At 55.3% G+C, this 25,909-nt stretch overlaps 9 protein-coding genes across 9 annotated transcripts; 6 read left to right on the top strand and 3 right to left on the bottom strand.

Moving 5' to 3' along the window:
• Positions 1 to 496: 496 nt before the first annotated feature.
• V2A60_004199 (uncharacterized protein) lies at positions 497 to 2,628 on the top strand (the record flags this gene model as incomplete). The annotated part of the gene is made up of 3 exons (XM_083255520.1): positions 497 to 1,288; positions 1,366 to 1,987; positions 2,048 to 2,628. 3 exons carry the CDS (start codon positions 497 to 499, stop codon positions 2,626 to 2,628), a joined length of 1,995 nt encoding a protein of 664 aa, XP_083111646.1.
• A 571-nt stretch (positions 2,629 to 3,199) lies between these two features.
• Positions 3,200 to 5,370, bottom strand: V2A60_004198 (NAD-dependent malic enzyme; the record flags this gene model as incomplete). Its single annotated transcript, XM_083255519.1, has 7 exons — positions 3,200 to 3,528; positions 3,588 to 3,955; positions 4,082 to 4,348; positions 4,422 to 4,555; positions 4,618 to 4,746; positions 4,808 to 5,017; positions 5,071 to 5,370. 7 exons carry the CDS (start codon positions 5,368 to 5,370, stop codon positions 3,200 to 3,202), a joined length of 1,737 nt encoding a protein of 578 aa, XP_083111645.1.
• A 1,234-nt stretch (positions 5,371 to 6,604) lies between these two features.
• Positions 6,605 to 7,173, top strand: V2A60_004197 (uncharacterized protein; the record flags this gene model as incomplete). The annotated part of the gene is made up of 2 exons (XM_083255518.1): positions 6,605 to 6,637; positions 6,745 to 7,173. 2 exons carry the CDS (start codon positions 6,605 to 6,607, stop codon positions 7,171 to 7,173), a joined length of 462 nt encoding a protein of 153 aa, XP_083111644.1.
• A 3,079-nt stretch (positions 7,174 to 10,252) lies between these two features.
• V2A60_004196 (uncharacterized protein) lies at positions 10,253 to 11,593 on the top strand (the record flags this gene model as incomplete). Its single annotated transcript, XM_083255517.1, has 1 exon — positions 10,253 to 11,593. The coding sequence occupies one exon, from the start codon at positions 10,253 to 10,255 to the stop codon at positions 11,591 to 11,593; it is 1,341 nt and encodes a 446-aa protein (XP_083111643.1).
• A 763-nt stretch (positions 11,594 to 12,356) lies between these two features.
• V2A60_004195 (N2227-like protein-domain-containing protein) lies at positions 12,357 to 13,955 on the top strand (the record flags this gene model as incomplete). Its single annotated transcript, XM_083255516.1, has 3 exons — positions 12,357 to 12,569; positions 12,660 to 12,926; positions 12,993 to 13,955. 3 exons carry the CDS (start codon positions 12,357 to 12,359, stop codon positions 13,953 to 13,955), a joined length of 1,443 nt encoding a protein of 480 aa, XP_083111642.1.
• Positions 13,956 to 14,045: 90 nt separating this feature from the next.
• On the bottom strand, positions 14,046 to 15,254 carry V2A60_004194 (uncharacterized protein; the record flags this gene model as incomplete). The annotated part of the gene is made up of 1 exon (XM_083255515.1): positions 14,046 to 15,254. The coding sequence occupies one exon, from the start codon at positions 15,252 to 15,254 to the stop codon at positions 14,046 to 14,048; it is 1,209 nt and encodes a 402-aa protein (XP_083111641.1).
• A 1,807-nt stretch (positions 15,255 to 17,061) lies between these two features.
• Positions 17,062 to 19,094, bottom strand: V2A60_004193 (phosphoesterase family-domain-containing protein; the record flags this gene model as incomplete). The annotated part of the gene is made up of 3 exons (XM_083255514.1): positions 17,062 to 18,468; positions 18,520 to 18,884; positions 18,983 to 19,094. The coding sequence occupies 3 exons, from the start codon at positions 19,092 to 19,094 to the stop codon at positions 17,062 to 17,064; spliced, it is 1,884 nt and encodes a 627-aa protein (XP_083111640.1).
• Positions 19,095 to 20,956: 1,862 nt separating this feature from the next.
• On the top strand, positions 20,957 to 22,854 carry V2A60_004192 (uncharacterized protein; the record flags this gene model as incomplete). The annotated part of the gene is made up of 3 exons (XM_083255513.1): positions 20,957 to 21,236; positions 21,292 to 22,060; positions 22,116 to 22,854. 3 exons carry the CDS (start codon positions 20,957 to 20,959, stop codon positions 22,852 to 22,854), a joined length of 1,788 nt encoding a protein of 595 aa, XP_083111639.1.
• A 1,152-nt stretch (positions 22,855 to 24,006) lies between these two features.
• V2A60_004191 (sugar porter family MFS transporter) lies at positions 24,007 to 25,889 on the top strand (the record flags this gene model as incomplete). Its single annotated transcript, XM_083255512.1, has 3 exons — positions 24,007 to 24,619; positions 24,670 to 25,449; positions 25,504 to 25,889. 3 exons carry the CDS (start codon positions 24,007 to 24,009, stop codon positions 25,887 to 25,889), a joined length of 1,779 nt encoding a protein of 592 aa, XP_083111638.1.
• Positions 25,890 to 25,909: the final 20 nt, after the last annotated feature.

The raw sequence follows: 25,909 nt of genomic DNA, 5'->3' as shown, positions 1-25,909 counted from the left end.
GCATTTACTAAAGGGCAATGCTCGCATCCTGCAATTCTCTGAGCAAATACGTCGTATCTCGCATATGAAAAATTAAACTAGATGTGGTCTACTCAACTCTTCCCACATTACCACGTTGGCCAATTGGCGAGCCGCTAGAGCATCGCGCATAACGCCGCCCTAGCCGCTTTGAAACCTGATAGATACACACTGCCGTTGCGAATATAGCAGAAATCTTACCAGTACACATCAATTGACATGAATATGATGTATTCTCTGATGCCTTTTAATCACAGCCACGTATTGTTACCAAGTACTTCGTACGGAATGAGTGTCCGTAGAGGAAGGTGATGTACTCAGTAGCCTGCAAGTAGTGGAGTCGCGTAATCTATGACGTTTCCCAACATGAAGATATGACGATTCTAGTTTGCAGCTCTACTTAAATAATACTTTCATATAAGTAGACTCCATACTCTTGTGTACTCTACCAGTTCAACTGCGCAAGGCATCCAACAATATGACAGACCCGTACTCGGACGCCGCACAACCACCAGCCCTACTGCGCCCGAATGAAGTGCCGCCCGGAGGCCAGCATACCATCATTGACCAGCAAAACGCGGCCAGTCCCGTTGCCGATGGATCGGAACCTACCGACAGTCATGCACTGGCAAATCAGACTTCAGTGGACGCCAACCAATGTGGAATAGCTGGTCAGGAATCCGAGTATGGCGAGGTGCTGGATCTGGGATGGAACCAAAGTGACATGACCAAGGTCCAGCCTATTGTGCAGGGCCTTGACAACAATCACTTGTGGGCTCTTCTCCGCCGTTTCAACAAACAAGCATTCGGAGTCAGACGAGTTCAACGACCACCGCTTGCGAACCTGGACATGAACATTGCGGATGACGAGGAATTCTCACCGGAAAAGCTGCGTGCCCACCTAGAGCGCGGCTACGTCTCCATCGTGGTGCCGCTGTGCTCTGCTTCGGCTCACCTGGCCCGCCTGCGTTCGTGGAATGAGCGCGATCGTACCCTGCTATTTTTACTCTTTTACAGTTGCGCATGGATACTGGACTTGCTGGTACCCACAACAGTCCTGTTCACAATAGTGTTGATACTGGTACCCGGCGTGCGAGACGCGGCCTTTCCACCGGTGCCGATTTCTCTCATTGACACCAAAACAGGCGATCTGCGCAAACCTGCCGCGGGAGTCGCCGTGACTGACGACACCGTGACTGGCGCGCCAGAACCAGTTGCAGGCGCTGCTGTTGAACAAGAAGCTCATAGTTTCGTAAACACACTTGGCTCGGTAAGTCGTGCACCCCCCTGCATGGCTCGATTCTATGCGAAGCCCTGACTTGTCTTCCCCCCTTCCCCCCCCGCCAGGTCGCTCTTAGCACGACGATCGGGGGGCCTTCTAGTGACGACAGCGACGATGCCGGTGTAGCGCCCGGCGCGGATGACCTGATAGATCATGTTTCGGAGGCAAAAGCGAGTGCTGTGCAAGGGGATGCTGGGAAAGCAGAAGATCATACACGAGAGCCGGTCTCCAAAATGGTCTGGCAGCGCACTCGGCCTTTCATGCACGCAATCACCGACCTCGTCGACACTTGGGAGCGCTTCGGAAATGCAGTGAGCCCGACGCCGCCATTCCCTACACTTGGTCCGAGAATGAGGCTTGTGGCAGCGTTGCTTCCCATTTTGCTTGTATCGTTTTTCACTACACCATACATGTTTGCAAAAGGGTCAGGACTTGTGTTTGGATTGGTACTGTTCGGAAAACCTTTACTGGACCGTCTGGTTCAGATGCTTGAGAGGACTCATCCACGATGGCAACGCTTCGTCGAACTGCGACACTCTCTTTTGAGAGGAGTACCGACGAATGCGCAGCTCGCCATCACGCTTCTTCGTATTGGTGAGAAGAATAAGGCTCCAATCCCGGCACCACCAGATCCAGATGCGGTAGCTGGGAACCAACAAGACACCCCTTGGAAAGAAGGGCGAGATGGTAAGTGCGCATGCCAATCAAGCTATGAGATGCGGCAAGACTCACATCAGCGAAATGCAGAGCCAGCGAGCGAAAACGTAGAGGGACAAGAAAATAAAGAGGGTGGAGGCTCCAACGTGCAGCAAGTCAAAAAGCGTCCAGGAAAGGGGCGCAGGGCTCTCGACCTGGTCAAGGGCGCAGTCAAGGGTGGTGTCGCAACAGCCCTGGTAGCCGATCGCGCAAAGGCCCTTGCCGGGGCGCATCACGCAAAGGAAAGGGTAGGGGTGGTCAACTACAGCGACAAGGTGCCCCCCGCCGTCGGCCCGGTGCGGTTCGAGGCCAGGTACAAGGGCCGGCGAGGCTTCGCGTACCTGACCGAGACCTCGACGACGCCCGCGCTGAGCTGGTCGCCGGATCGCGACGGAGCAGCGGTCCCCTCCTGGACCGTGCTGGTGTCGGACATTACGGCGGTGACCAAGGTGGGCGGGTTCGCGTGGCCGAGCAAGGTGGTCATTGGCTGGTCCCTGAAGAAGCAGATTGTCGACGGCCTGGTTGTCGAGACCAAAGACGCTGGGGAGTATCACTTGACGGCAGTCTTGATTCGCGATGAAATCTTTAACCGTCTCATCGCCGTGGGCGACCAGATGTGGCAGTTGTTGTAGACGGGCATCTGCCGAGGGTTGTTCTGATTCTTGCCACGGCCAAAAGTCTGGTTGAGCATCCTTGCTGATAGCTGGGTTGTTCATATGCCGCAGTACGACGCAACGAGTGTGGTTTGCGAGTCAGTCGGCTGTGGTGGTCCATCAGTACCAGTACTTAGTACGGAGTACGGAGTACTCAGTAGTTGTTTCTAGGGTACAAAGACAAAATGACTCTTTCTGTTGTCCAAAGACAATGTTTTCACGTTCTACATATCTCTCTTGGCGTCATGCCGATTAGTCGATCTCGTCGCACCAACTGAAGCCAGGCCATGACCCGGAAAGTGTCAAGAAAGCTGCCATGTAGCGGCAGTTATGAAGCCGCCAATACTAGCCATGACCCTAGAAGAAATAATGCCAGCTACCTCTGTCCAGAAGGAAATGTTTCAAATACTTATCCCATTCGAGAAACGCTACGTACTGACAAGTTCGGGGAAGGGCAATGAACCATACGGCGTGGTGTAAGTAGTCAACTTGTACGCCCACGGCATCGACCCTCGTATTCTCAATGCAACATCCAACTCACATGCTCGACTCAGGGGCGAACCAGCGGCCGGTACACGGGAGCCCACATCTGCGCTCGAATCCACTCTCGGAGCTCAGCATCATCACGAGGAATGTCCTTTTCCTGAGCAAGACCTTCTTCGACAGCGCAGCGAATCACCCTGGCAGCAATCTCGACACTCACTTCGCGCACATCCTCAATGTCAGGCAACAGAGCTCTTGCAGGATCCTCAAGTGCCGGTGATTTAGACTTGAGCGCTTCCACTGCCGCAACCAGCATATTCTTGGACAGGAGCCGGCTGCGAGACAGGATCGCGCCGAGTCCAATGCCCGGGAAACAAGTTGAATTGTTACATTCGGCTAATTAGATGTGTACCGTTAGTTTCATGTCCTCTAAAGCTTTTCACGAGGTTACTTGCCAATGTCAAATGTCTTGCCCTGGTACTCCACAGGAGGAAACGGGCTGCCCGTCGCAACGAGAGCCTTTCCATCCGTCCAATTGAAGAGATCTTTGGGTTTCGCTTCATGCAATCGTGTCGGGTTGCTCAAGGGGAGAATAATAGGCCGCTTGACATGCTTGGCCATTTCGCGAACGACCCTCTCGTCAAAGGCGTTTGGCTTGGTCGAAGTTCCAATCAGCACATGTGGCTTGATATGCTTGATGACGGAGAACAAGTCGTGTTGCTCGTCACCTGGCCATTCACTGGCGTCTTTTGCGAATGGAACTTGGGCTGGATTCAATTCATCGCCCTGAGACTTGAGCAAGAGGCCAGCTTTGTCAATGCACCTGCGTGGAAAGCTTGTCAGAGACGGATACCTAGCGTTGGCTCATGGCCCGGCGCATTGAGGGGGGTGCGGCGAAATAAAAGGTGTAATAGACTGGAATTTAAAGCTGCCATGTTACGCAACTCACCATATTTGTTTCCGTGCATCCTCTTTGGACTTGTCTGCCTTCGCGACAATGGCATCGGCGAGCTGGTCTGCGATTCCCATCCCAGCAGTACCGGATCCAAAGATGGCAACGCGGACATCTTGGATACGAATGTCGCTTATTTGAAGAGCAGAGAGTACGGCAGCTAACGTGACGCAGCCAGTGCCTTGAATGTCGTCGTTGAAACATGAAATCTCAGACTGATACCGGTCGAGGATTCGCCTCGCATTGTGGAGGCCAAAATCCTCACTAGCAATCATATGTCAGCGGGGTGCACAATTGAATGAGAGCTTATCCAATAGTACTGAAGTCGATGACTTACAAGTGGATATAGGCATTCGGATATCGCTTGCGAGCAGCTCGTACGAACTTGTCCACGAAATCATCATACTCTTTGCCTCGTACACGAGGCTCCTGTAACCCGAGATATAATTCATTTTCAAGCAAGTCTTTATTCTAAAGTGTTGAATTAGATCAAAAAACTCCGATATTACTGTTTCCTTGGGTCGTGACTTTACATTTGTGCCACAGTCCAGGACGACGGGTAGCTGCCGTGAAGGGTGAATGCCGGCGCACAGGGTCGCGATGGCCAGTTTGGCGGCGGAAATGAGAATGGCGCCCACACCCTGATCACCAATACCCAAAATCTGTCAGGCGCTGGATGGTAAGTAGTCTGTGTACCGAAAGTTGTCTCTTTGGCAACATTACCTCTTCGCCGTCGCTGACGACGATGTAGTCGACATCTTCTGCGTTGCCGTTGGCAGCTAAACATTCGTCGAGCGAATCTTGATCGCGAATGTTCAGAAAGCATCCTTCGGGTTTCCGGTACAGCCACGAATAATTTTGGATTGCGTCCCCTTCGGTGGGAGTGTAGATGATGCTGAACATTTCTTTGAGGTGCGTTTGCAGCAGCTTACCCTAATTGTGAGCTTGCCAAAGCCGGATTGGGAAGGAATCAGGACACAACGGACCTTGTAGTAAAGTACCTCATTCTGCGCCTTCATGCTGGCCATGAACGAGTTTTTGGCCAAGTCATCGCCGCAGCTGGAGTACTGCTGATACGCTCGGTCAACCTGTTCCTCGAGCGTTTGGACCTTGGGCGGCAGGAGCCCGTGCAGCTTGAACCTTTTGCGCTCATCGTTGGGGAAAGCGGACCCTTTATTGTATTGTGGTAGAGACAGCAGCAGCTGGCCCGTGAGTGAGCACCGCAGCGGGCCCGACGCAGCTCGGGGCAGGTGTTTGAACCTGAAAGATGGCTTCCCCGGAGGCATGACGATGATTACGTGCGGAACTGAAGATGGCGACACTTGCACAGGTTGTAGCTTGCTGTGATGTAGCCTGGAGGTCTTGAAAGCGACGAGGTTGCTGCACTGAGATGCAACCAACTCGTCAAAAAGGTTGTACTACTTCTCCTCGAAGCGATGTAGCCGAAACCAGATCGTGATGTCATTGATTGATTATGGGTCGACTCACGCCAGACTTGCGGCTGCCCATAATTTATTCCTAGATACATGAAGGACATTGCCTCAACAGACGGGACTTGGGTCCTACAAGAGGGCAGAATTAATCGCATGTCGTGTGCAGCTTCTATAGCTCGGAAGGGTGGAATAATGAAAATTGACAAAAAAAAGGATCAAGATTACCATGCTTCTGTCAATACTGGACAGCCATCTACTGCTCGAGTGCGAGTAGAGTATAAAAGCTGGGGCGCCCAAAGATGGGCTAAAGAGATGGCCGTACCCTAGATGAATGGGCACAATGTAACAACAGGATCAGCAACCCGCGATAGGGTACAATAAAGCAGCGGATAGAGTGCTTGACAGCGCATAGATGACCAACTGATGGCTTTTGCTTTAACAAAGGTCATTTTCGCCACGTGATAAAATACAATAACATGAGCAAGCAGATTGTTTGTCGAGGTATTAAAGTAGTTGCAGATATATCTCCAACCCCAATCCTATATTACCGATATGCACACCTTGTACGTGGCTCGGCACTTGCGAACGGGGCCTAACAACATGCCACGATTTCTAATTGCATTCTTCAAGGCTGCTATACTTACGTTGACGCGTCATTCATAGCCATCGCTATGCCATTACATTAAAATGGGCTACCCTTGCAGAGGCTCTGTTACCAGTAAATTAGCTTTGACTGCTTTTAATGCAAAAGTGCTTCTTCTTTAGGTACTCGGGTTATCGAATTTGGAGTTTACTGGGTATAGAATACCGAGTGTGAGCGAGGCATTTCTAATAAAGTGAATACCGAAAGCCTTGGTATCCAGGCATTGAAGTGATGCCTAAATTATGACTCTCTATCGCAATGGCTTGCTAATCTCGGCATCCCTTCCACCCAAAAGGAACAGATGACACTGCCGCGAATATAAAAGATAATCATGTGCTCCCCATCGGCTTTACCTACCACCACTCACCAACCCATCCAAGACGTTTCCTCTCTCGTCAAGCCTTTCATCTGCGCATCATCACACCAATCTACCCCTCCATCATCATGCACTTCTTGTCCAACGCCGCCGCCATCCTTGTGCTCGGCGCCCTGCAGCCCGCTCTCGGCAAGCCCGCCGGCCAGCCCCCCCCGTGAAGGACGGGAGCGAAAACGGGGTCATATCCCAATGGCTGACGGCCACCGAGACCGTCATCAATTACTTTGCACCCAAGCCCAACTGCAGCCACGGCGAACCCCGGGTCGGCATCTGTCTTGTCGAGAAGTGCGACTCCTCCCCTGGGGCGGACGGCCTCAAGGCCGTGCAGCCTGTCGAGCGCACCTCGGACTTTCAGATCCGCACCGTCAAGTTTAACAACACCGAGCTCGGCCCCGGCGAGTACAGGGCCGCCTTTGTCTGCGAGGATGGCGAGAACCCGCCCTGGATGCTCTCCAGAAGCTTTACAGTGGACGCGGCTCCCCCCGCGGAAGAGGGCAAATGCGTGCACCGCTCATCTACATTCAGCCCCGCATGGAAGTATACGGCGTGCGACAAGGTCCCTGGACTTTGTCATGACTGCGATTTTAGTGCTCAATGCGGCGCGTGTCTTGAATGCCAAGATCAGTGCGGCCTTTGAGGACCGATTGGACATAAGGAAGGGAGATATGGACGACGGACAAACTTACATGCCTATGCTACCCCCCACCACCCTGTCTGGGGGGGCTTCTTGACACGTCCGCGCACACGACATGTCTACTGGTACGCATAACGTGTTTATAACCTCTAGTCTTTTCTTAGTCTTAGTTTTGCGTATAGCTCGCACACAAAGAATCTCTAGATGTTACTCCATTTATAATATTGTAAGTCGCTCACGGACGCTACGAACAACGACGACCTGTGGTTGTCGTTGCTGAGGATGCGGTCATATTCGGCGAAAGTGATTGCTCGAGCGCGGTAACCCCTGCCGGAAGAAGCTACGCAGTCTCCGGCGGCGAGGATCATCATTGGATTTGCTTGCCTTAAAATTAAGAGTCAGGGTCAAACAGACGTGGCCAGTTTGATTCCAGGAATGGCAGGAAAACGTACCTCCCGACCCCCGTAAATGTCTTTTTCGTGCAGGTAAACGTTCCGCGGGGGTCTTGACAAGTATCGCTGTCGTTGGACTGCAATATAAGAGACAAACATTATGATGCTTCGGGTGGTGGGGTGAATATTGGCGCGACGAAGAACAAGTTTGTGCTCGGATCTGCCTTACGCAAACTACATTGAGAGGCTTCCAGGGACGGTTCTGACTTTTTGTTTATGACCATGGTTGCTGTAGATCCTTTTGACGCTAATTTCTTGAAGCCGGTGTGGATGAGCGTGAGGGTGTACTTGGCTACCCAGCTTGTTCCGTAGTGCTTGTAGATATGGCCGGGAACACAAATAAAAGCATTCAGCTATGTTGAAACTAACAGTCCAAGTCAATCCTACACGGGTACAACTGCGTGAGCCAGGCAAGGCTTGTAGTTGTCATTCTTGAGATTACAATTGGGCCTATTCCGAACTGTGGCAACTTGCCCAGATTCCGTGGTTCGAGATTTCAAGCTGCGAACCCAGGGTAAATCGCATCATGCATTTGAAGTCGGTGTGGAAAGGATAAATGACTCCTCAGGTCGAGTGCTTCCCATCTCGAATTTTCATCGAGAATTTTCCACAAGTAGACATAGCATGACTTCACTGGGTAGATGATGCTCAGGAAGAGTACCAGAGCCTCTTCTCTGTTCTATTCATAGATGAACCTGCTATTAAACTTTAAGGGCTTTATAGGTTCGATCGGCGATTTTCTACGGAGTAGTTAGTGTCAGTCTATACGGTGACTTTTGTCTACTGTTGCAGATCTATGGAGGGGGCTATACTAGACGCAGCGCAATGCGAGTAGGCCGAAGGTGGACTTCCAAAAGCTGACACTGAACCAGTCACTTGGTCCTTACGCATAGCAAGGCCGGCCTAGTCACCGGTTATAAACTATCGACCATGTTCCTACATAGACATCTCATTGCACCGGTGCACCATTAGGGAAACGGCGCAGACCTATTGATAGTGGCAATAACTGGGGTGGAAATAAGACTCAACCGCTTCCAGCACATTTCAACCTTTGCTGGAGCTATTGCTCATCCGACTCACAAGGTCTAGGAGGTCCAGTCATCTTCCTATAGATGATGGCAAGTCTAGACTAGAGTAGGTTAGTTGGAGGCTAGGTTGTCACATCTGGTCGCCTAACCCGGCACTGCCACACTTCTCCGGGCACAACTCTTCGGCGTGTCGGCACTACTCAGTATCAGCTCAGCCATCCATTCGCCAAGGCCAATTATCCCACGCTGGCCTCGTGCCGCCTTCTGGCTGCCTCGTGAACACACACCCGTGCTGAGAACGCCCCGGGGCGGCGCGCCGGAACTCATCATGTCAATGCGTTTTCCGAGCTTCCAGGCGCCGTTTTTTTTATGTCATTTAAGAATTTAATTAAACGCTGCATCGGCCAGGCCTGTAGTGGCGTCAATATTGCGCCGTGCTGACTGCTGCGCGTCTTACTGTGTCGTTATGCAAAGTCCATGCTGTGCGACTCGAACCTGTCGGCTATTGCTTCTGGAACCTTTGGAACCACTGCGGTGACACTCTGATCCTGGTAATAAAAAAGACTCGACTGTGCGCAGACAAAAAAAGTCAGCCGCGGCTGCGCTTGCTTGTGTAGCAATTGGCAACCACAAATGCTGCCGTCTCGTCCTTGTTCCTGCGTCGGAGGCCTGCGCTCGTATACGCAAAAATGGCGACAAAAGTCGCCGAAAGAGGGTGTGACGACATATCGTGAGGCGCACTTTTGACGTCTATTGGAAGAAAAAAAAAAGGCGGCTGCGAACCTGGCAAACCACGAACCACGAACCACCCGGGCAAAAACATGTCCCAGTCTGACCCTCGCGATCGACGCCGCTCCTTACCACTTCTGACCAAGCCCGGTCTGCCACGCGAGGCTGCGCAGCAACACCCCGCCAGCTGAACGACCCTCAATGACCTCTGTTTGCAGGACGAAGTCTACTCCGTAGTCCGGTCTGACGTTATTTGCCCTCGCCGTCCCGTATCGACAGAGTCCTTCTTATCCCTCCCATTGGCCCCCAAGCCCTTGAACGCTAACAAGCAGAGCCCACACCGAGCAAGGCTGGCTCACGTATTGCAAGGCTAGGCAACAATTGTGCTTGTCAATTCGACCGGCTGCTACACCATCTCATTGGCTCCCTTAGAATGACGGTAAGGGGTCCGGGCTCGCCGGCTCCATGCCTTCTGGGCGTCACCAGAACCAAGACTCACGGCCGTTTCTGGACCTAAGCAGCACAATTGCGCGCAAAAGTCCTCGTGTAGGGGCGCGCGCGTGTGGTGTTGATGCCGCCCCAGCGCCCCCCCGAAGCATTTCCCAATACAGTCTCGTTTTGCAAGGCGGCTGTGTCGAGAACTGGCTGTCTCATAAGGCTGGATGACGACGAGGCGAGGGCCGCAGAGCGCAACCCTCACGGGTATATAAGCGCTGCCTCAGCCTTCAGGTTTGGGTTTCTGATTCTTCATGATCAAAGACAAAAAAAGAGATTGAGGCAATCATAGCAAGAGAAACAAACAGCAACAGCAACAGCAACTAGCAGCAACCACACCAACACAACCCTCTGCATACATCCATGCCCACAGCAAACATGCCAACCACCAATCAACCCCTCGAGGAGAGTACCGCAACTCTCGTCTCCCCGGACGAGCAGCACCTCAATGTCAAAGACTTGCACAACACATCGTCCAAGGCCTCCACTGGCGTGAGCTCCGGTACCGTCAGCGCCGAGGAGCCTTCTACTCCAGAACCGTCGGTTGACGAGTCTACAATCCCAGTCTCCATCAAATGCGGGTGGCCGCACAAGGCAGAGGGAGAAGATGAAGAGCTTCCGGTACCTGGACCCAAGAACGGGAAGCCCCCGGGCAACGGCCGCCCCGGCTGGCCGCATACGGACGGCCCCAATGGGAAGAAGAGTAGCCCAGTGAACAACGGGGGTGGCGTCTCTGGTTCGCCCCATGAGACCGGCCCAGCAAAGTCGAGCGGCCCTGTACCACGCGGACCGTTGCCTCTGGGTGATCCCTCAAAGGACGACTTTGCGTGGCTGGGCGGCCGCGAACCTTCGCCCCTGGGTGATCCCTCAAAGGACGACTTTGCGTGGCTGGGCGGCCGCGATGCAGCCCCCAAGAACGAGTCTGGCGCCGACAAGACCTCGGCGAACGGCAATGGCGTCTCCAGGCTACATGAGAACGGCCCAGTTCCCAACAGTCCCTCGCCTTGTGGTGATCCCTCCAAGGACGACTGTGCGTTGCTGGACCATGACAAGGACACCAAGAACAAGCATGGCTCCGGGCTTCGTGAGAATGTCCTAGAGAAGGCGAGTGGCCCTGTGCCCAACAGTCCTTCACCTTGTGGTGACCCCTCCAAGGACGACTGTGCGCTGCTGGACCACGACAACGACACCACTCAAGCCAACGGCAATGCCACTGCCTCGGCGAATGGCCATGGCGGCTCCTCCGGACTTGGTGAGAACGGCCTAGGAAAACCAAGTGGCCCTGGACCCAACAGCCCTTCGCCATGCGGTGACCCCTCCAAGGACGACTGTGCGTTGCTGAAGCGCGACGACGTCATCACCCGGGCCAGCCACGACGACGCCGCCACCAAGAACGAGACCGGCGACGTCTCTGCCCAGTGCGGCTGGCCCCATCGGCCGACCAAGCCGCCGGCCGGTGGCAAGCACGGACCGAAGCCCGGCACCTTCCACCCCGAGGGGCAGCCGCCCTGGGGCGTCAAGAACCTCGCCGCCGCGGCCAACGCCTCGCAGACCGAGGGCCCAGAGGGACAGCCGCCCTGGGGCATCAAGAACCTGGCGACGGAGGGCCCCGAGGGCCAGCCACCCTGGGGAAGCAAGGGCTTCGCGGCGGCGCCGGCAGCGCACCACGACAAGCAGCCCGCCGCCAACGGCAACGGCAACGGAGCGCAGGACGCCTAGGGACTCGAGGCTGGGAGCAACAACAGGGCGCGGGACGACGCCGCGGCCTTTGCGTCTCTACCGCGCTGGCTGCGCTCAGCCTACCAGTATCCTCGCCGCGGGGAATGAGATGCTGTCATGTATGGATATGAGCGGTGGAAAATTCATTTTGTCGATTAGAACTGGTATATTCGCAAGAATAGGATTGTCTCTTCTCAATTGTGCATAGTTTTGAGTTTTTTGTTTGTTTTTCCCTAGTTTTTGAATCGAATCTTGAAACGAAACTGTCCAGCAACGCTCTCCTCATTGTGATGTGCTTGATAAAGTAAGTGGTATTGATCGGAGAAAAAGCCCATGTGCTTGGCCTTTGTTCGGCCGCCTACCCATTTCCGCGCTCAATCCTCTGAGCATGTTTCGTAAATGTGGTGATGTCTTCGTTTGTTCAGTGTGGGACGCAACGCAACGCCTCATTACGGCGTCAGGCCGCTGATTGCTGTCAGGAGTAGATCCCAGCAGGACTAGCCATAGCATGCAAATTTTCCGATATTCGATGGATTTATCTGAACTCTATTATGAACCCTTGCGGTCTGCTGCGCTTTATGCTGCAGACCCGCCGAGCCACCGCCCATCTGGCTTCTGACGCGGAACCAATTTTTTCTTCCTCCATCAAGGTCCTCTCAAAGCAGCGCCACGCGGCTTGGCACCGATTTAAAAAAAATATTACGACTTTGACGATACGCTTAATTTTAACCTTTTCACTTTTGGTCCTCCCTTCTTTCTTGCCATGGTGCAGCGCGACGATCTGCTGCCAGTGGCCTTCGGGGGGGCCTTGATCTCGCTCGTCATGATGCTCGCGATGCCCTTTAACCTGCTCGTGGCCGGCGCGTTGGCGACCTTTCTCGTCGGCATCGCTGGCAGCTACTATGGCAGCGCCGACTTTATGGGCAAGATCAAGTCGGCCGTCGCGTCGACGGAGATTTTCGCCGAGCAGATTCCCGTACGTCCAACCCTCCAGCGTCGCTGCGCAGGCGCGGCGTCGTCCGTTTGTTGAAACACTCAGCACGCGCTAACTAGTAAATGTCCACAGTCGCAGACAACGTACGACTCGGAGGATGCCATTGACCTTCTCGAGAGCTTCAGGCGCGCCCAGGAAATCGTCAAGGGCTCGCCCCACGAGGCCGAAAAGGAGAGGCTGCTCAAGTCGCTGCAGCGCGACCACACCTGGTCGTCCTCGCACCCGCGGCATCGCCTGCTGGACGCGCTGTTCGGCTTCCAGAACTACTACGAGCGGCAGCAGGTGGAGCTGGAGCGCTTCCGCGGCTTGTACAAGCATCTGAGTAAAAAGCACAAGACGGTAAACTTTGTCCAGGCCATTTGGCCCCCTTCTGCAATGTGTTCTAACCCGCTAAACAAATCACAGCTGCTGGACCTTCACATCCAGTACTCGTCCAAGTTTGACCGCGTCGACGAGCACCTCGCCATCAACCAGCAGCTCTGCGACAAGATCGTCCAGAGCTCGCTCGCGTACTACCAGATCCCCCCCAGTGAGCTCAAGAAGCACGGCGCCGAGCTCGTCGCGTCAGGCAAGCGCGCCGACAAGACGTCCGTCTCGCAGGCGATGAAGCACTACGTGCGCGACTGGTCGCCCTCGGGCAGGAACGAGTGCGAGGAGACGTTCCCCGCGCTCCTCGGCACGCTCGAGGAGCTCTTCCCCGACCGCAGCAAGGAGCGCGACGCGCCGCCGCTGCGCGTGCTGCTGCCCGGCTCGGGCCTGAACCGCCTCGCGCACGAGGTCGCGCGGCTGGGCGGCTTCCAGGTCACGGCCAACGAGTGGTCCGCCTTCATGAACGTCGCCTACCGCTTCCTGGAAACGTTCCCGGACGTCAACGCCTCGTCGTGCCACCCCTTCGCCGACACCTGGTCGCACCACATCACCGAGGGCGACATGGTCCGCACCATCCGCTTCCCCGACGTGGCCGTGAACCGCTCGTCGGTGCTCCTCGTCGAGGGCGACTTCACCACCGTCTTCAACCACGAGCCCGGCTCGTACGACGTGCTGCTGACGTACTTTTTCATCGACACCGCCCGCAACCTCATGACCTACTTTGACACCATCACCAAGCTGCTCAAGCCCGGCGGCTACTGGATCAACCTCGGCCCGCTGCTGTACGGCACCGCTCCGCTGGTGCAGCTCTCGCTGGAGGAAATCATTTCCGTGACGGAAACGATGGGCTTCGAGTATCTAGAGACTAATGAACAGTACGGCAGCCTCACCATCCCTGGGCGCACCGTGCGCGGCATGCGCGCCGTGTACAGCTTCAACGACAAAGCGCTCACCACCAGCGCATACAAGGCGCAATTCTGGGTGGCGCAAAAGAAGTAGAATATTCAAGCACGCAAGCATACAAAATAAGAATCCATTTACAGTCGCTAAGTGTCCTCTGTACAAATCTCTAATAATTCATGAATGCTCTCACTGGGCTTTGACTCCCGCGTCACCGATGGGCACAATGACTGAATAGCTCATGGGGCTGCGCCGGGGCTGCACGCCCGTCGTCAGCAGCAGCGGCGTCATGTTGCCGTCGGTCGAGAACATGAGCTGGGGGCGCTCGCGCCGGAAGAAGCGGATCTCGCTGCCGTCGTCGTAGCGCACCGTCGTGTCAAAGGCCAGCGAGCGCTCGGCAAACGTCCACGGCCCCGTGTAGTTTCGCGCGTACGCGTGGCGGCCGACCTTGGGCCCGTTGCCGAAGCCGCCCTCGGGCTCGAGCGAGTGCGTCAGCATGTGCCAGTGGCCGCGCTTGTCGCGCCAGACAAAGGGGTCCTCGTTGCCCTGCGGGAAGAGCGGGCCGTCCTGCACCTTGACGTAAGGGCCCGCGTACCCGTCCCCGGCGACGGCAATGTTGACCTGCTCGCTGCCGCCGCAGTCGTACGGGCATCCGCGGTACGCTAGCAGGATCGCGCTCGTGTTGTCGGCGGCCGAGTGCAGCGGGAACGCCGACGGGTTCGTCACGTCGGCGTCCCAGTCCCTGCGGTTGTCCTTGCCGCGGAAGACCTGCCCGACGTCGGTCCACGTGCGGAGGTCCTTGCTGGTCTTGAGCGAGATGCCGCTCTCGCCATTGTTCTGGTTGCCCGGGCCGCAGGTGAAGCGCTTGCCGGTGCAGCGCGCGGCGCTGACCTCGGTCTCGCAGCCAATGTAGTACAAGAGGTACTCGTCGTCGGCGGCGCTGTACACCACGGTCGGGTTGTGCGCAAACGTGCCGGCGACCTCCTCGGCGAAGGTGTAGGGCCCCGCGGGCCCGTCGCGCGACTCGGCGCGGACGATGCGCGAGTACGGCGCCCAGTAGTCCAGGCCGCAGCCGTGCGCGAACTCGGCGGCGAAGAGGTGGTGCAGGCCGGCGTCGGACGGGTCGCTCACGATGCGCGAGCCCCACGACGACGTGCCCTCGGCGGTGCGGTCGTACCCGCCATGCCGCTTCGCCGGCCGCAGGTCCAGCACGCCGCAGTCGGCGGCCGTCCAGCCGGCGTCGCACGCGCACGCGCCGGAGCGGGTGTCGCAGAGGCCGTTGAGGCTGCAGTCTTCGTCGGTGGTGCAGCGGGTGCTGGTGCCGGCCGCGGCTGCGACGGAGGTGAGCGCGAGCACGCGCGGGAGGGCCAGGCGGGCCGTCTCGAAGAGACCCTTCATCGTGTAGCGTTGGTGTCCCCTTTCGCAAGCGTCGAATAAATTGGCGATTGTCTCAGTAATGATGGTGAGCATGCCGGAAACGAGAGCCCGGCCGGTCAATGCGGGGGAGACCAAACGCTCTTTATTGAGGAGAGGGGGAGAACTATCAGGGTATCATTCCCGTACCATAGTCCCTGGGTCCCTTTAATTGCTCATTAACATCCTAGGAAGCTCGGATGCGCGCCCTCGTAATTGCGGATGATTATCAGAACTCGGATTAAGTTGGTGCGGGGAGGGGGTTTAAGCCGACGGATATTTCTCCGCGGCCGTGGGGGCTATGCGGGGGATTCAGAAAACACAAAGCTGACAGAGCGCAAGACAGCTGCTCTTTAATGACCAAAAGGGAAAGTGATCACGATGACACCATGGTATGGCATTTGGCAGAAAGCCGACAATGACTCCCGCGTTGCAGTATCATTGTCCTGACCAACGGCGGCTTTGGAACGCAACTAGCCGTGACGAGGCTCGTTCCCACCAAACCCAACAGGCTACGCTGGATGCTCTGCAAAACGCAAGACCTTTTTGCAGGGTGCAGTTGGCTCACGCAATGCTCCAGAAACCCGCGTACCTTTTGAGAAATCCCCAACTTCCCCCGCACGGCGTGAACATCGCGGTAGGCCCGCGTTCCCGCCACCACCTCATCGATCCAAACACCCCTCCATGCGACGGCCGCCAGAGTCGACGAGCCAGGTCTCGTCCGTGTCCCGGGTCATGCAGTCGACAGTGTCAAGTTGAAAGCCGGCACTCTGCCGGAAACACGGTTGCTTCGAGGTCGGCTGGTGGTGCTGTGTCGGACGGTGCGAGCTTGTCGAATCCCATCTTTTTCCAGCGTCGGCAGTGGCATCACGAACCTCTTCCGGAGTCCCGCTCCCCAGATCTCTCGTCTTCGAAAAACCAGACTCCAGTGAGGCGTTTGATGGATCAATTCTCGGCAGCTTCAGGCCATGAATCTGGATCGAGGTGCACAGTCCACCTTGTTCCCTAACAGTAGTGCAGGACTACAACCACAGCTCCGTTACCCTAGAGTGTGCTCATCATAGAGATGCTAGACTAGCCGTCATTGCGTCTCCTCATCTGCGTCCATTACGTGCTCAAACTCGTCTGACTTGCTATATTTTCCCAAGAACAAACTACATCGGCCGAACTCTGCCACCGAGAAGAGTCACCAAGTGAAACCTTTTCCCCTTGTTATCATCGCTCGATCCCCGCTCACTCTCCCGCCTCTGCTCAACCAACTACCCCTCCCTGTCCATTCACGCATTACTCAATCGTCAAGACTGGCTTGCTCTCCACGTGTTGCCGTTTGGAAACCACCGCGAATCAAGTGATACATGACGCCGAGTGGCAACTGCCTGCCGACGCCCCCCTGAAGGCGGCCGCCGCGGCACCACGCTGTTGCTACATGCCGGATGTGTGTGTCACGAGGCCGCTATCCGAAAGAGGAAGCTCATGTAAGTACGGTATCTGAACGAGCATGTCATGAGCGCGGCTCGGTGCCTGAACGACCAAAGCCCACTCTCCGGACCGCGAAGGATTCGCCAATCTGTTCTCGCTCCGCGCTTTCCCCTCCCGGCCCATTACATCTGCACGAGTTCGGCGGGACCTTGCCGTGCTTCACACCACTACGGAAACGTCATGGCAATGCTACTGGACATGATGCAGAATGTGGCTTGCTATCTGCAAGCAAGTTCAATTTACGGGTATGTTGGTAAAGTATACTATATGCAAAGAAGAGGTGCTGCTTCACACCACGTACTCGAGTGGCCCTCTAGTATTTGACGCTAAACAGCTGCCAGTAGCCCGGTTCCTTGCTGGAAGACGGCGAGCTCTTGTCTTTGCCGACGCCCCAGTACTCACTCGTGTCTTTTTCGAGCAGGGTATAGCCCTTGCCGGACGTGTAGCCAATGGTAAAGACGGCCGCCTTGTCCTTGCTGTCACAGAGGGTGCCGCCTGTGCAAATGTAGGCGCCACAAGCCACGTTGCTAATGGTAAAGTCGCTGCCGCCAAGCTCGACGACGTGAACAACCCAACGTTGGGCCTTCTTTTCATGCTTGGCCGTGGCCGCCTGCAAGACGGGTTTCTTGTTGCCCCCGCACTGCATGGCAGTTAGAGCCTTGCCACCGCTTTCCAAGGTCAGGTAGCGACCCTCTGTGAGCTTGCCGCGGATGGGCTTGAAACCGTCGCCCACGACAGTGGTCATGTCCTGGATGGCACCCGGACCCGTGTAAGGAGCCGGAGGCTGGTGCTCGGTGTGTGTGGCGCGGCAGTACGACGCGCCGTCCCACTGGCCCTTGGCGTTTTTGTGCGGCTCGGGAGTGTCAGGTAGCTCGACAACCTCATAGTTGGGGTTCTCAAAGTCGAACGCGTTGACGAGATCGCCCATATTTTCGCGGCGCCAGTGCACCATCTCGTCCGTCTTGACATTACGTCCCTTAGCTTCCTGCCATTTCTCCAGGAAGAGAATCTGGGAGTTGTGGTCGGTGTGTTCGGTGTAGACGCCACCGTTACGAGTCCAGGGTGAGATGATGTAAAAGGGCACGCGGTAGCCAGGGCCAGTGAAAGTGTAGCCGACCTTGCCGTAGGGGTCGTCCAGCCACTCACCCGCGGTTCCTTTGGGGGAGCGATAAGGGTCGACGTGGTCTGCCCAGCCGCCAGTCTCGTCGTAGGAAAAGATGAGAGCCGTCTTGTTGTACTTGGGAGACTTGATGATGGCATCGGCGACCTTGCGCTGCAACCAGCCACCGTCCTTGGGCATGTAGGGGGTGTGCTCGGATAGTACCATGGGGCCGACAATGTATGAGAGCTCCGGCAAGGTCCCGTTGGCAGCGCGCTCATAGAAAGAGTCCATCGAGGAACCAACCATGCCCTTTTTGTAGAGCGGGGAGGACTCGGGGGCGTCCTGAAACTGTCCGAACCAGGCGTAGGGGTTGTCGTCAAAGTTGTCATCCGTATCCTGGAAGACGGTCCAAGAGACGTTGGCATTTTCAAACATTTCACCCGTCGTCTTCCACTTGAGCGGGTAGCAGTTGATACCGCCAGCTTCGCAGCCGGGCGTCTCATGATTGTCAATATAAGGGTTGCCACCCTGGTCAGGCTTCTGGGGGCCACCTGGGGAGTTGATTGAGCCGGAGATCCAGGTCGCTCTGTTGGGGCTTGTAGAGGCGACTACACTTTCCTGAGCGATGTTAGCAAGAGCTTAAAACATGGGCGTGAGCCGGCCGCGAACCTGGTACATGTCGCCAATGACCCAACCGTCGGCAAGAGCCCACTGGATGGGAATGTCTTTTTGCTGAAAGTAGCCAATGCTGTAGACGGTATTGTTCATGGCCCAATGATCGTTGGTGCCATGGTTCCAGGCAGCGTGATTCTCAAACCAACCATTGCTACCGGCATACATGCACTGGGTAATGTCATTCCACTGGCCTCCGAGGTAGTTGAGGTACCAGGGGTTGATGTGGTCAGCCTTGGTGGTCATCTTGGAGTCGACAACCTGGTTCCAGACGGGCTTGTCACCGTTCATCTGAAGGTTGGCATCGGCAAAGCCACGAACACCGGGCATGGTGCCAAAGTAGTGGTCAAAGGCGCGGTTCTCTGTAGCGTGTTTCGCGGTTAGCCAGGCTGACAAGGAAGGGCAAGAAAACGGAGGGACGGCAAGCAGGCCATCCAGGCAGTTTGCATGGGCAACTGACCCTGCATAAAGAGGACGACATGGTCAACGTCGGCCAGTCCACCAGCACTGGCAGGCTGGGACCAGTAGAGAAGCGCCGTGGCGGCCGAGGCAGCGATGCGGACGGTACTCATGATGGCAGGGTAGCACCAGGACAAGATGAGTTGAAGCAGCATCTGCAACGGTTGAAAGGACGGCAACGGGAGCGGCTGATATAACTATGATCCCGGAGGCCCGATGTGGAGGGCGACTTTGGCCTGGTATCTCTGGCTCCGGGGGGTAGCAGAGACTGCAACCACGGTCGGCTCTGTGAGAGCGCGGTTGAGCATGGCGACGGCGGCGGTGGCCCGGGACACTGGTTCATGTGTGTGCCGGGTCGAGAGGGAAATCTGTGCCGGGCATGCAACGTTGACTTGATCCAATCCGATGACCAGGACTGTGCATGTGGGCAATGGATATGGTAACAAGTTAGTGTGGAGTATGCACGAGGCCAAGAGATGGATGGGCGGGAAATCAATGATGGAAAGTGATGAGATGGAGAGGGGCAAAGAGGAAGAGTCGACGAGGCCAAGTTGAGATGTGCACCTGCAGCCAAATTGCCACACGGTCAGCGAGTCAACAGTAAATTTACAAGGCAAAGGTGACGAGGCTCTAGTGGATGTGGCCCCAATAAGAGCGCTATAAGGTGGGTGCCTACCTAGTGAGCTCTGCCGGCCCTGTAAGCCCGGTAAGCCCTGTGCCCAGTGGACTCTGTGCTGTCTGTGCCTTGTACGTGACTGTAGGTACGGAGTAGAGAGTGTGCTAAAAGTAGCCATCTCGTACCAAGTTGCCAACATACTTGGAGGCAGTTGGGCGCAAAAGGAATAAAAAAAGTAAAAAAAGAGACAAGACTGGAAATGAACGATCCACGGTTCTCAGAATATTCTGTATCTTTTCGAACGGATTCAATGAGTAAGTACCATGCTCGTCCCATCTCTCATCGCCGAGCAACTCAACTCTTGCACGTGTGCCCTGGCACAGGTACCTGGCACTCTGGCAATCTGGGCATAGCCTGGAGTACTGGTAGCAGACTAGCAGTGGTTGCTGATCGTCCGCTAGCTAGATGCATAGCGCTCCAGCGCTGCTACTAGAAATAGCGATTATGCTGCTACCCCTGCCATGGTTCCCGCAGCGGGGATCACCAGGGCAGCAGGGGTCGCTCCGCTAAAAGCAGAGCCCTGTGAGCCAACCTGCCGCAGCCTTAGGGCCTTGGCGGTTTACCAGCGGCTTGATAGCGGTCTGCTAGCAGTCTCATTAGGTACCTACCTAGTTAGGTAGGGCAGGCACCTATCCAAGCTCAGCAGGTAGATCTGCAGGAGCGCATCAACAGCCCATTCGAACCCATCAACAATTCTTTAGCAGTCCTCAGTCACCTTTAGCGCCCCCCCTTACTCCGTAGCCTCCCCCTCAAGTGGTGGGGTCCCTGCACACGTGCCCCTGTCGGCAGTCTTGGCTGGCTTGCCGTCTCCTCCCGCTCAAGTTGATCAACTTGCAAACACCACCTATGCCGTGCCCTCGATTTCTAATGCCTCCGGTCATCAATAACAGCACCCCAATGCAACCCAATCCAATTCGACACCGACGACACATACTTACCCACCACGTTATCAAAATGGCCCCATCAACTTCCTCGGCATTGGTCCGATGTCCCGTGTCTACTTCGTATGTCCCATGACATGCGGATCAGATCCTTCAACCTACCACTACCTCGATCCGCGCTCGACCTGGCCGCTGCCCTTTGTCCGCCCTCTGACTGAGTTTCCTTGTTGAGTAGCCGCGCTAGACATGTGTTTCTCACCCTTGGCCCATCAGTAGCCGCCCTGCTAGAATGATTGTCCGAATAGACTCGGGCCAGCCTTGCCATAGACGAATCTCATCAACTGGTCCTTTGGTTATACATGACAACATTGAGCTGCGAGACGTCAATGTTGAGATGAAATCTCAACGCAATAGACCAATGAGCCTTGGCAATCGTTTACTGGCAACTCGCACCTCATTTTGGCTCGCCACCGTCGTGTTTCTAATTGCCGCGACCCTGCTCATTGCGCCATACGCTGGCTGGCAGCTCCCCCAGCAGCTTGCCCACAAGCAGCCCCAACCACGCGAACAGGTTGCAATCCCCTTACACCCGCATTTACACGTCAACCGCGATGCGAAAACACTGCACTTTGACTGGACAGTCAGCGTTGGACTACGCAGTCCAGATGGTGTCGAAAAACAAGTATACCTCGTCAATGGTAAGTCGGCAAACTGCTCCAACAGACTACATAGCATGTGCTGACGCCAATAAAGGACAATTTCCTGGGCCGACAATCGAAGCTCGCTCAGGAGATAGAATCATTGTCCATGTCCGAAACCGTGTCCCTGGTGAGGGCCTCTCTCTCCACTGGCACGGGTTGCAGATGAGAGGGAACAACAGCATGGATGGAGCCGTGGGCATCACCCAGTGTCCCATCCCCAGCGGCAAGAATTTTGTATACGACTTCAAGATCGGTGCCCAAGAGCACGGAACCTTTTGGTGGCACAGCCATCACAAGGTTCAGCGTGGTGACGGCCTGTTCGGTGGACTTGTAATTCACCCCCCACAGCAGACGCTGTTTCACGCCGACTACGACGACGTTCTTCTCATGGTAGGAGATTGGTTCCACCAACCCCAGGCGGATGTTCTCGAGTGGTATGCGGGCTGGACAAGCCTTGGCGATGAGCCGGTACCGGATTCTCTTCAGATCAACGGTCATGGCCGATTCAACTGTGCCATGGAGATGGCTGCGTTTCCACTCAACTGTACAGACAAATCCGTTGCAGAAATGACTCCCATTTTGCCTCGCAAGGCTGAAAAGACGAGGCTCCGATTGGTCAATGTCGGCACCGTATCCGGCGTGACCGTCATGGTGGATGGCGCCACTCTGCACCCCTTCGAGTTGGACGGTGGATGTGCTGTGCAGGCTTCCGTGGCTGACGCGGTCGGCGTTCTTTATCCCGGAGAGCGTGCCGACTTGATACTCACCTGGAAACCTGGGTATAAAAGCCATGCATGGTTCAACGTATACTTGGATGACGAGTCCGTGCTACCCACAGACACCTCAAAGGACTTTTGCCTGCTAACGCTACCCTAGAAACTATTCCCGACCTAATCCCGCACTCATTGAACAACAGGCATTTCCTGCCGTGCCAGAGACTGCCCTGGCCACCACGTTTCAGCCTCCCAGAGATCTCGCTGCCATCGAGACCCGTGTCGATCTCTCGGGGCTAACTTCCGAGATGCCAACCAAGACCAGCCTTCCACCCGCGCAGCAGACTATTTTGTTCTACCTCAAAACAATGATTAAGTCGCACCTTGGAAATCGGCCACACGGTTATGTAAATCATACAACCTGGGAGCCACAAGCCAAACCACTGCTCTCACAGAGCCGCCGGGACTGGGACGGCAACCAATTCTTTCCCCATGTCCCGAGCGGAGCCCATCCTGTTCATGTAGACCTCGTCATCAATAATTTGGATGACGGCTCGCATCCGGTACATTTGCATGGGCATTCCTTCTACGTATTGTCTTCCTTTAGAGCCAAGGGACGTGCAGGCTGGGGCAGCTACAACCCATACGACCCTGCCAGCAAATTGCGACGACCCCTGAACTTGGAGAATCCTCTGATTAAGGATACTGTCAGTGTCCCTCGCCGTGGCCATGTGGTGCTACGGGTCTTGGCCGACAACCCGGGGCTATGGATGCTTCACTGCCACATGATGGTCCACATGGGTACGGGAATGGCAGCAGGATTCCATGTCGGCCCGTCAAATGACGAGCAGCATTTGCTCGCTGTGAACCCGGTAGCTTCTTCTCTTTGTGAAGCCTCCTGAAGTTTGCCAAATCTCGTCGGCAGTGCAACCTGAATAGCTGAGTGTGCTGCGGTCGTCACAGCTTACAGTGCAAAACAGGAGCTACAAACGCTCTTCTCCAAGAAGTTTTACGAAATACCAGCTGTTTACAGGAAATCGGTACGGGCCCTATCAGGAAGAACAAAACACAGCAAACAATATTCTTGGCTTTCTGGGTGATGACATATTGAGAACAGGTTGTACCACCACACGAATAAGTTGGGTGCCAAGTATACCAAAATAAAGAAACTTTGGCGGCCAAGTCGCCTAGACACTAAAAAGCCTGTACAAGACGAGGTTTTTATTGTCAGATCCACACAAAATCCATGTGTTATCGCCATAGACCGACCGCGAACCAGTCATCCGTTAACCTTAAAACGCCTTCGCGCGACGGCTTGGTCGCGGGCCAACAAGACGTCATTAAACTGGACCCCTGGCAGCCCAAATCGCTGCCATCGAAACGCCTCTTCGATTCCGGCTTGCCATATGCGGCATTCCGTTACGGTTCGCGCCAAGATCTGATAGCTTGCACAATCCATATGCACTACAAGCGCCCAACCCGCCGCCGCGATTGTTGTCCAACTGAAACGAGGACTTGAGCCAGATTCCGCACCGCTGTGCTGGGCAATACAAAATAATGAGATAAAGCCCAGATTGAGGCACAGGAGCACGGCTAGCACGGCAGAATAAGTGGCGCTATTTGGACGCACAAAAATCCCGACTGCGTCGCGAAATACCACCCTATCAAGACTACTTTTCGCTATCGCGCTTCCTACCCATCAGCCATTGTGCTAGATTGCCGCATGCTCGGGCCCCGGTTGACCGGATGGGAGCGGCCCAAGGCGAAAACTATTCCCCTTCTAAATATGGGTCATTGACAATCCTGGCGAGATCGCTGACGCTTGCTCGGCAGAATCGTGGGTCGCATTCCAGCACAGATGGCTCTGTGACCTCAGCCAAGACTGAATGGGTGTCTGCTTTCCTCCACAAGTATATCGAGATTTCTTTCTGCAGTGGGCGATTAGCAAAATGGGTGAATACAAAACACACGCTTTTCCCGAATCCATCTTGCTGAGCGACTCTGCCATAGTCTGCTTCTAGTACATCGCTTGTTCTTGACAACGCAATTTCATCATGGCAGACACGGAGAAGCCCGAAGAAGATCTTGCCGACTCTGGCAATGCCAGCGCCAGTCCGGCTGCAACCCAGAATTCTCGTAATACGCGCAAAGAGGAGCAGAATGATGACAAGACGAGCGGCAGTTTCCTGGATAAATTTGCCCTGCCCGAATGGAAAGTTCGCGGCAAGCTGCTTCAAGGCAGAATGCTGAACAACTGCATTGGCATCATCGCATCATGCGGCTTTCTCATGTTTGGCTACGATCAGGGTGTGTTGAGTGCGCTCCTGACGTTGGATGACTTTCAGAAGACCCTGCCCCTTATGACGCCGCGCGATCGGGATAACCCCATTTGCTGGCTCGACGACGCTGCGACAATCCCCGACCCCGACATGTGTACTGGATCTGCGAACACGCAGGCTGCTGGTGTGGCCATTTACCAGGTCGGCTGCTTCTTTGGTGCCGTTCTGGTTTTCTTCTATGGTGAATCCTGGGGTCGCAGATCGTCGACGTTTTGGGGTAGTCTTATTATGATTATCGGCACAATCATGCAAGCTGCGAGCTTCCATTACGGTCTCTTTGTCTCTGGCCGCGTTGTTGGTGGTGTTGGCAACGGCATGGTAACTTCCAGTGAGTACAACGGTTGTTTACATGAGCTTCGCGTTCTGACTCCCGAGCAGCTATCCCGACCTGGCAGTCCGAGTGTGCTCGCCCCCACAAGCGAGGCTTCCTGATGATGGTCTCTGGCGCACTCATCTCCGGCGGCGTCATGATTGCGTACTGGGTTGACTTTGGCTTTTACTTTCTGGAAGGCTCTGTTCGGTGGCGCTTCCCCATCGCTTTTCAGAGCTTCTTTACTCTCATCGTCATGTGGGGTCTCATGTATCTACCTGACTCTCCTCGCTGGCTGGCTATGCAGGGACGAATGGACGACGCCGCCTCGGTGACTGCTCGACTTCTCGGCAAATCCGTCGACGATGAAGAAACCCAACAAGAAATGCAAAGCATCACTGATGCAATCGAGGCTCAGGGCATGCAGGGTAAGTTTAGCAACAAGGAGCTCCTCACAAGTGGCCCGTCGCAGAATTTGCGCCGCACGCTCATTGGTGTTGCGGCGCAATTTGCTCAGCAATTCTGTGGTATCAACCTCGTCACCTACTATGCTACTTTTTTGTTTGAGAACTCGCTCGGCTTCGGTCCGGAAATGTCGCGCCTCTTGGCCGCCGCCAACGGCACCGAGTACTTCCTGGCCTCTTTGGTGGCGTTGCCGCTGATTGAGAGGACTGGTCGTCGCACGCTGATGCTGTTTGGAGCTTTTGGCATGATGGCATCCATGGCCATTCTTGCGGGAACCGTCTCGACGGGGACAACGCTCCCGAACGGTGCGCCCGAGCTGGACACTGCATACGGCGTGACTGCAACCGTATTTCTCTTTGTCTTTAACACCTTCTTCGCCATTGGTAAGTCTTGGCCATTCTTGGCTACTCAGGAAGCTCTTTCTGACATCGTCATAGGCTGGCTTGGCATGACTTGGCTGTACCCCGCCGAAATCACCAACCTCCGCATCCGCATCCAGGCCAACGCGCTGTCCACCTGCTCCAACTGGCTGTCCAACTTTGTCATCGTCATGATCACGCCGCCGGCTTTTGCCAACCTCGGCTACCGCACGTACATTATGTTTGCCGTCTTCAACGCGGCCATCATCCCGCTTGTGTGGTTCTTCTTTCCTGAGCCCAAGGGCCGCAGCCTCGAGGAACTCGACGTCATCTTTGCCAGCGCCTACGTCGACAAGGTCAGCCCAGTCCAGCGCGCCAAGGAGATGCGCCACATTGAGGGCAGCGAGCTCGAGAGGGAGCTTGACAAGTACTTTGGTACTCACAACACAGCCAACCACGCGTAAAGTTAACCATGGACGGCTGT

Source organism: Cordyceps javanica, chromosome 2 (genome assembly GCF_051103115.1).
Source record: "Cordyceps javanica chromosome 2, complete sequence".
Classification (NCBI taxonomy): Eukaryota; Fungi; Ascomycota; class Sordariomycetes; order Hypocreales; family Cordycipitaceae; genus Cordyceps; species Cordyceps javanica.
This window is presented reverse-complemented; position numbering and strand designations above follow the sequence as displayed.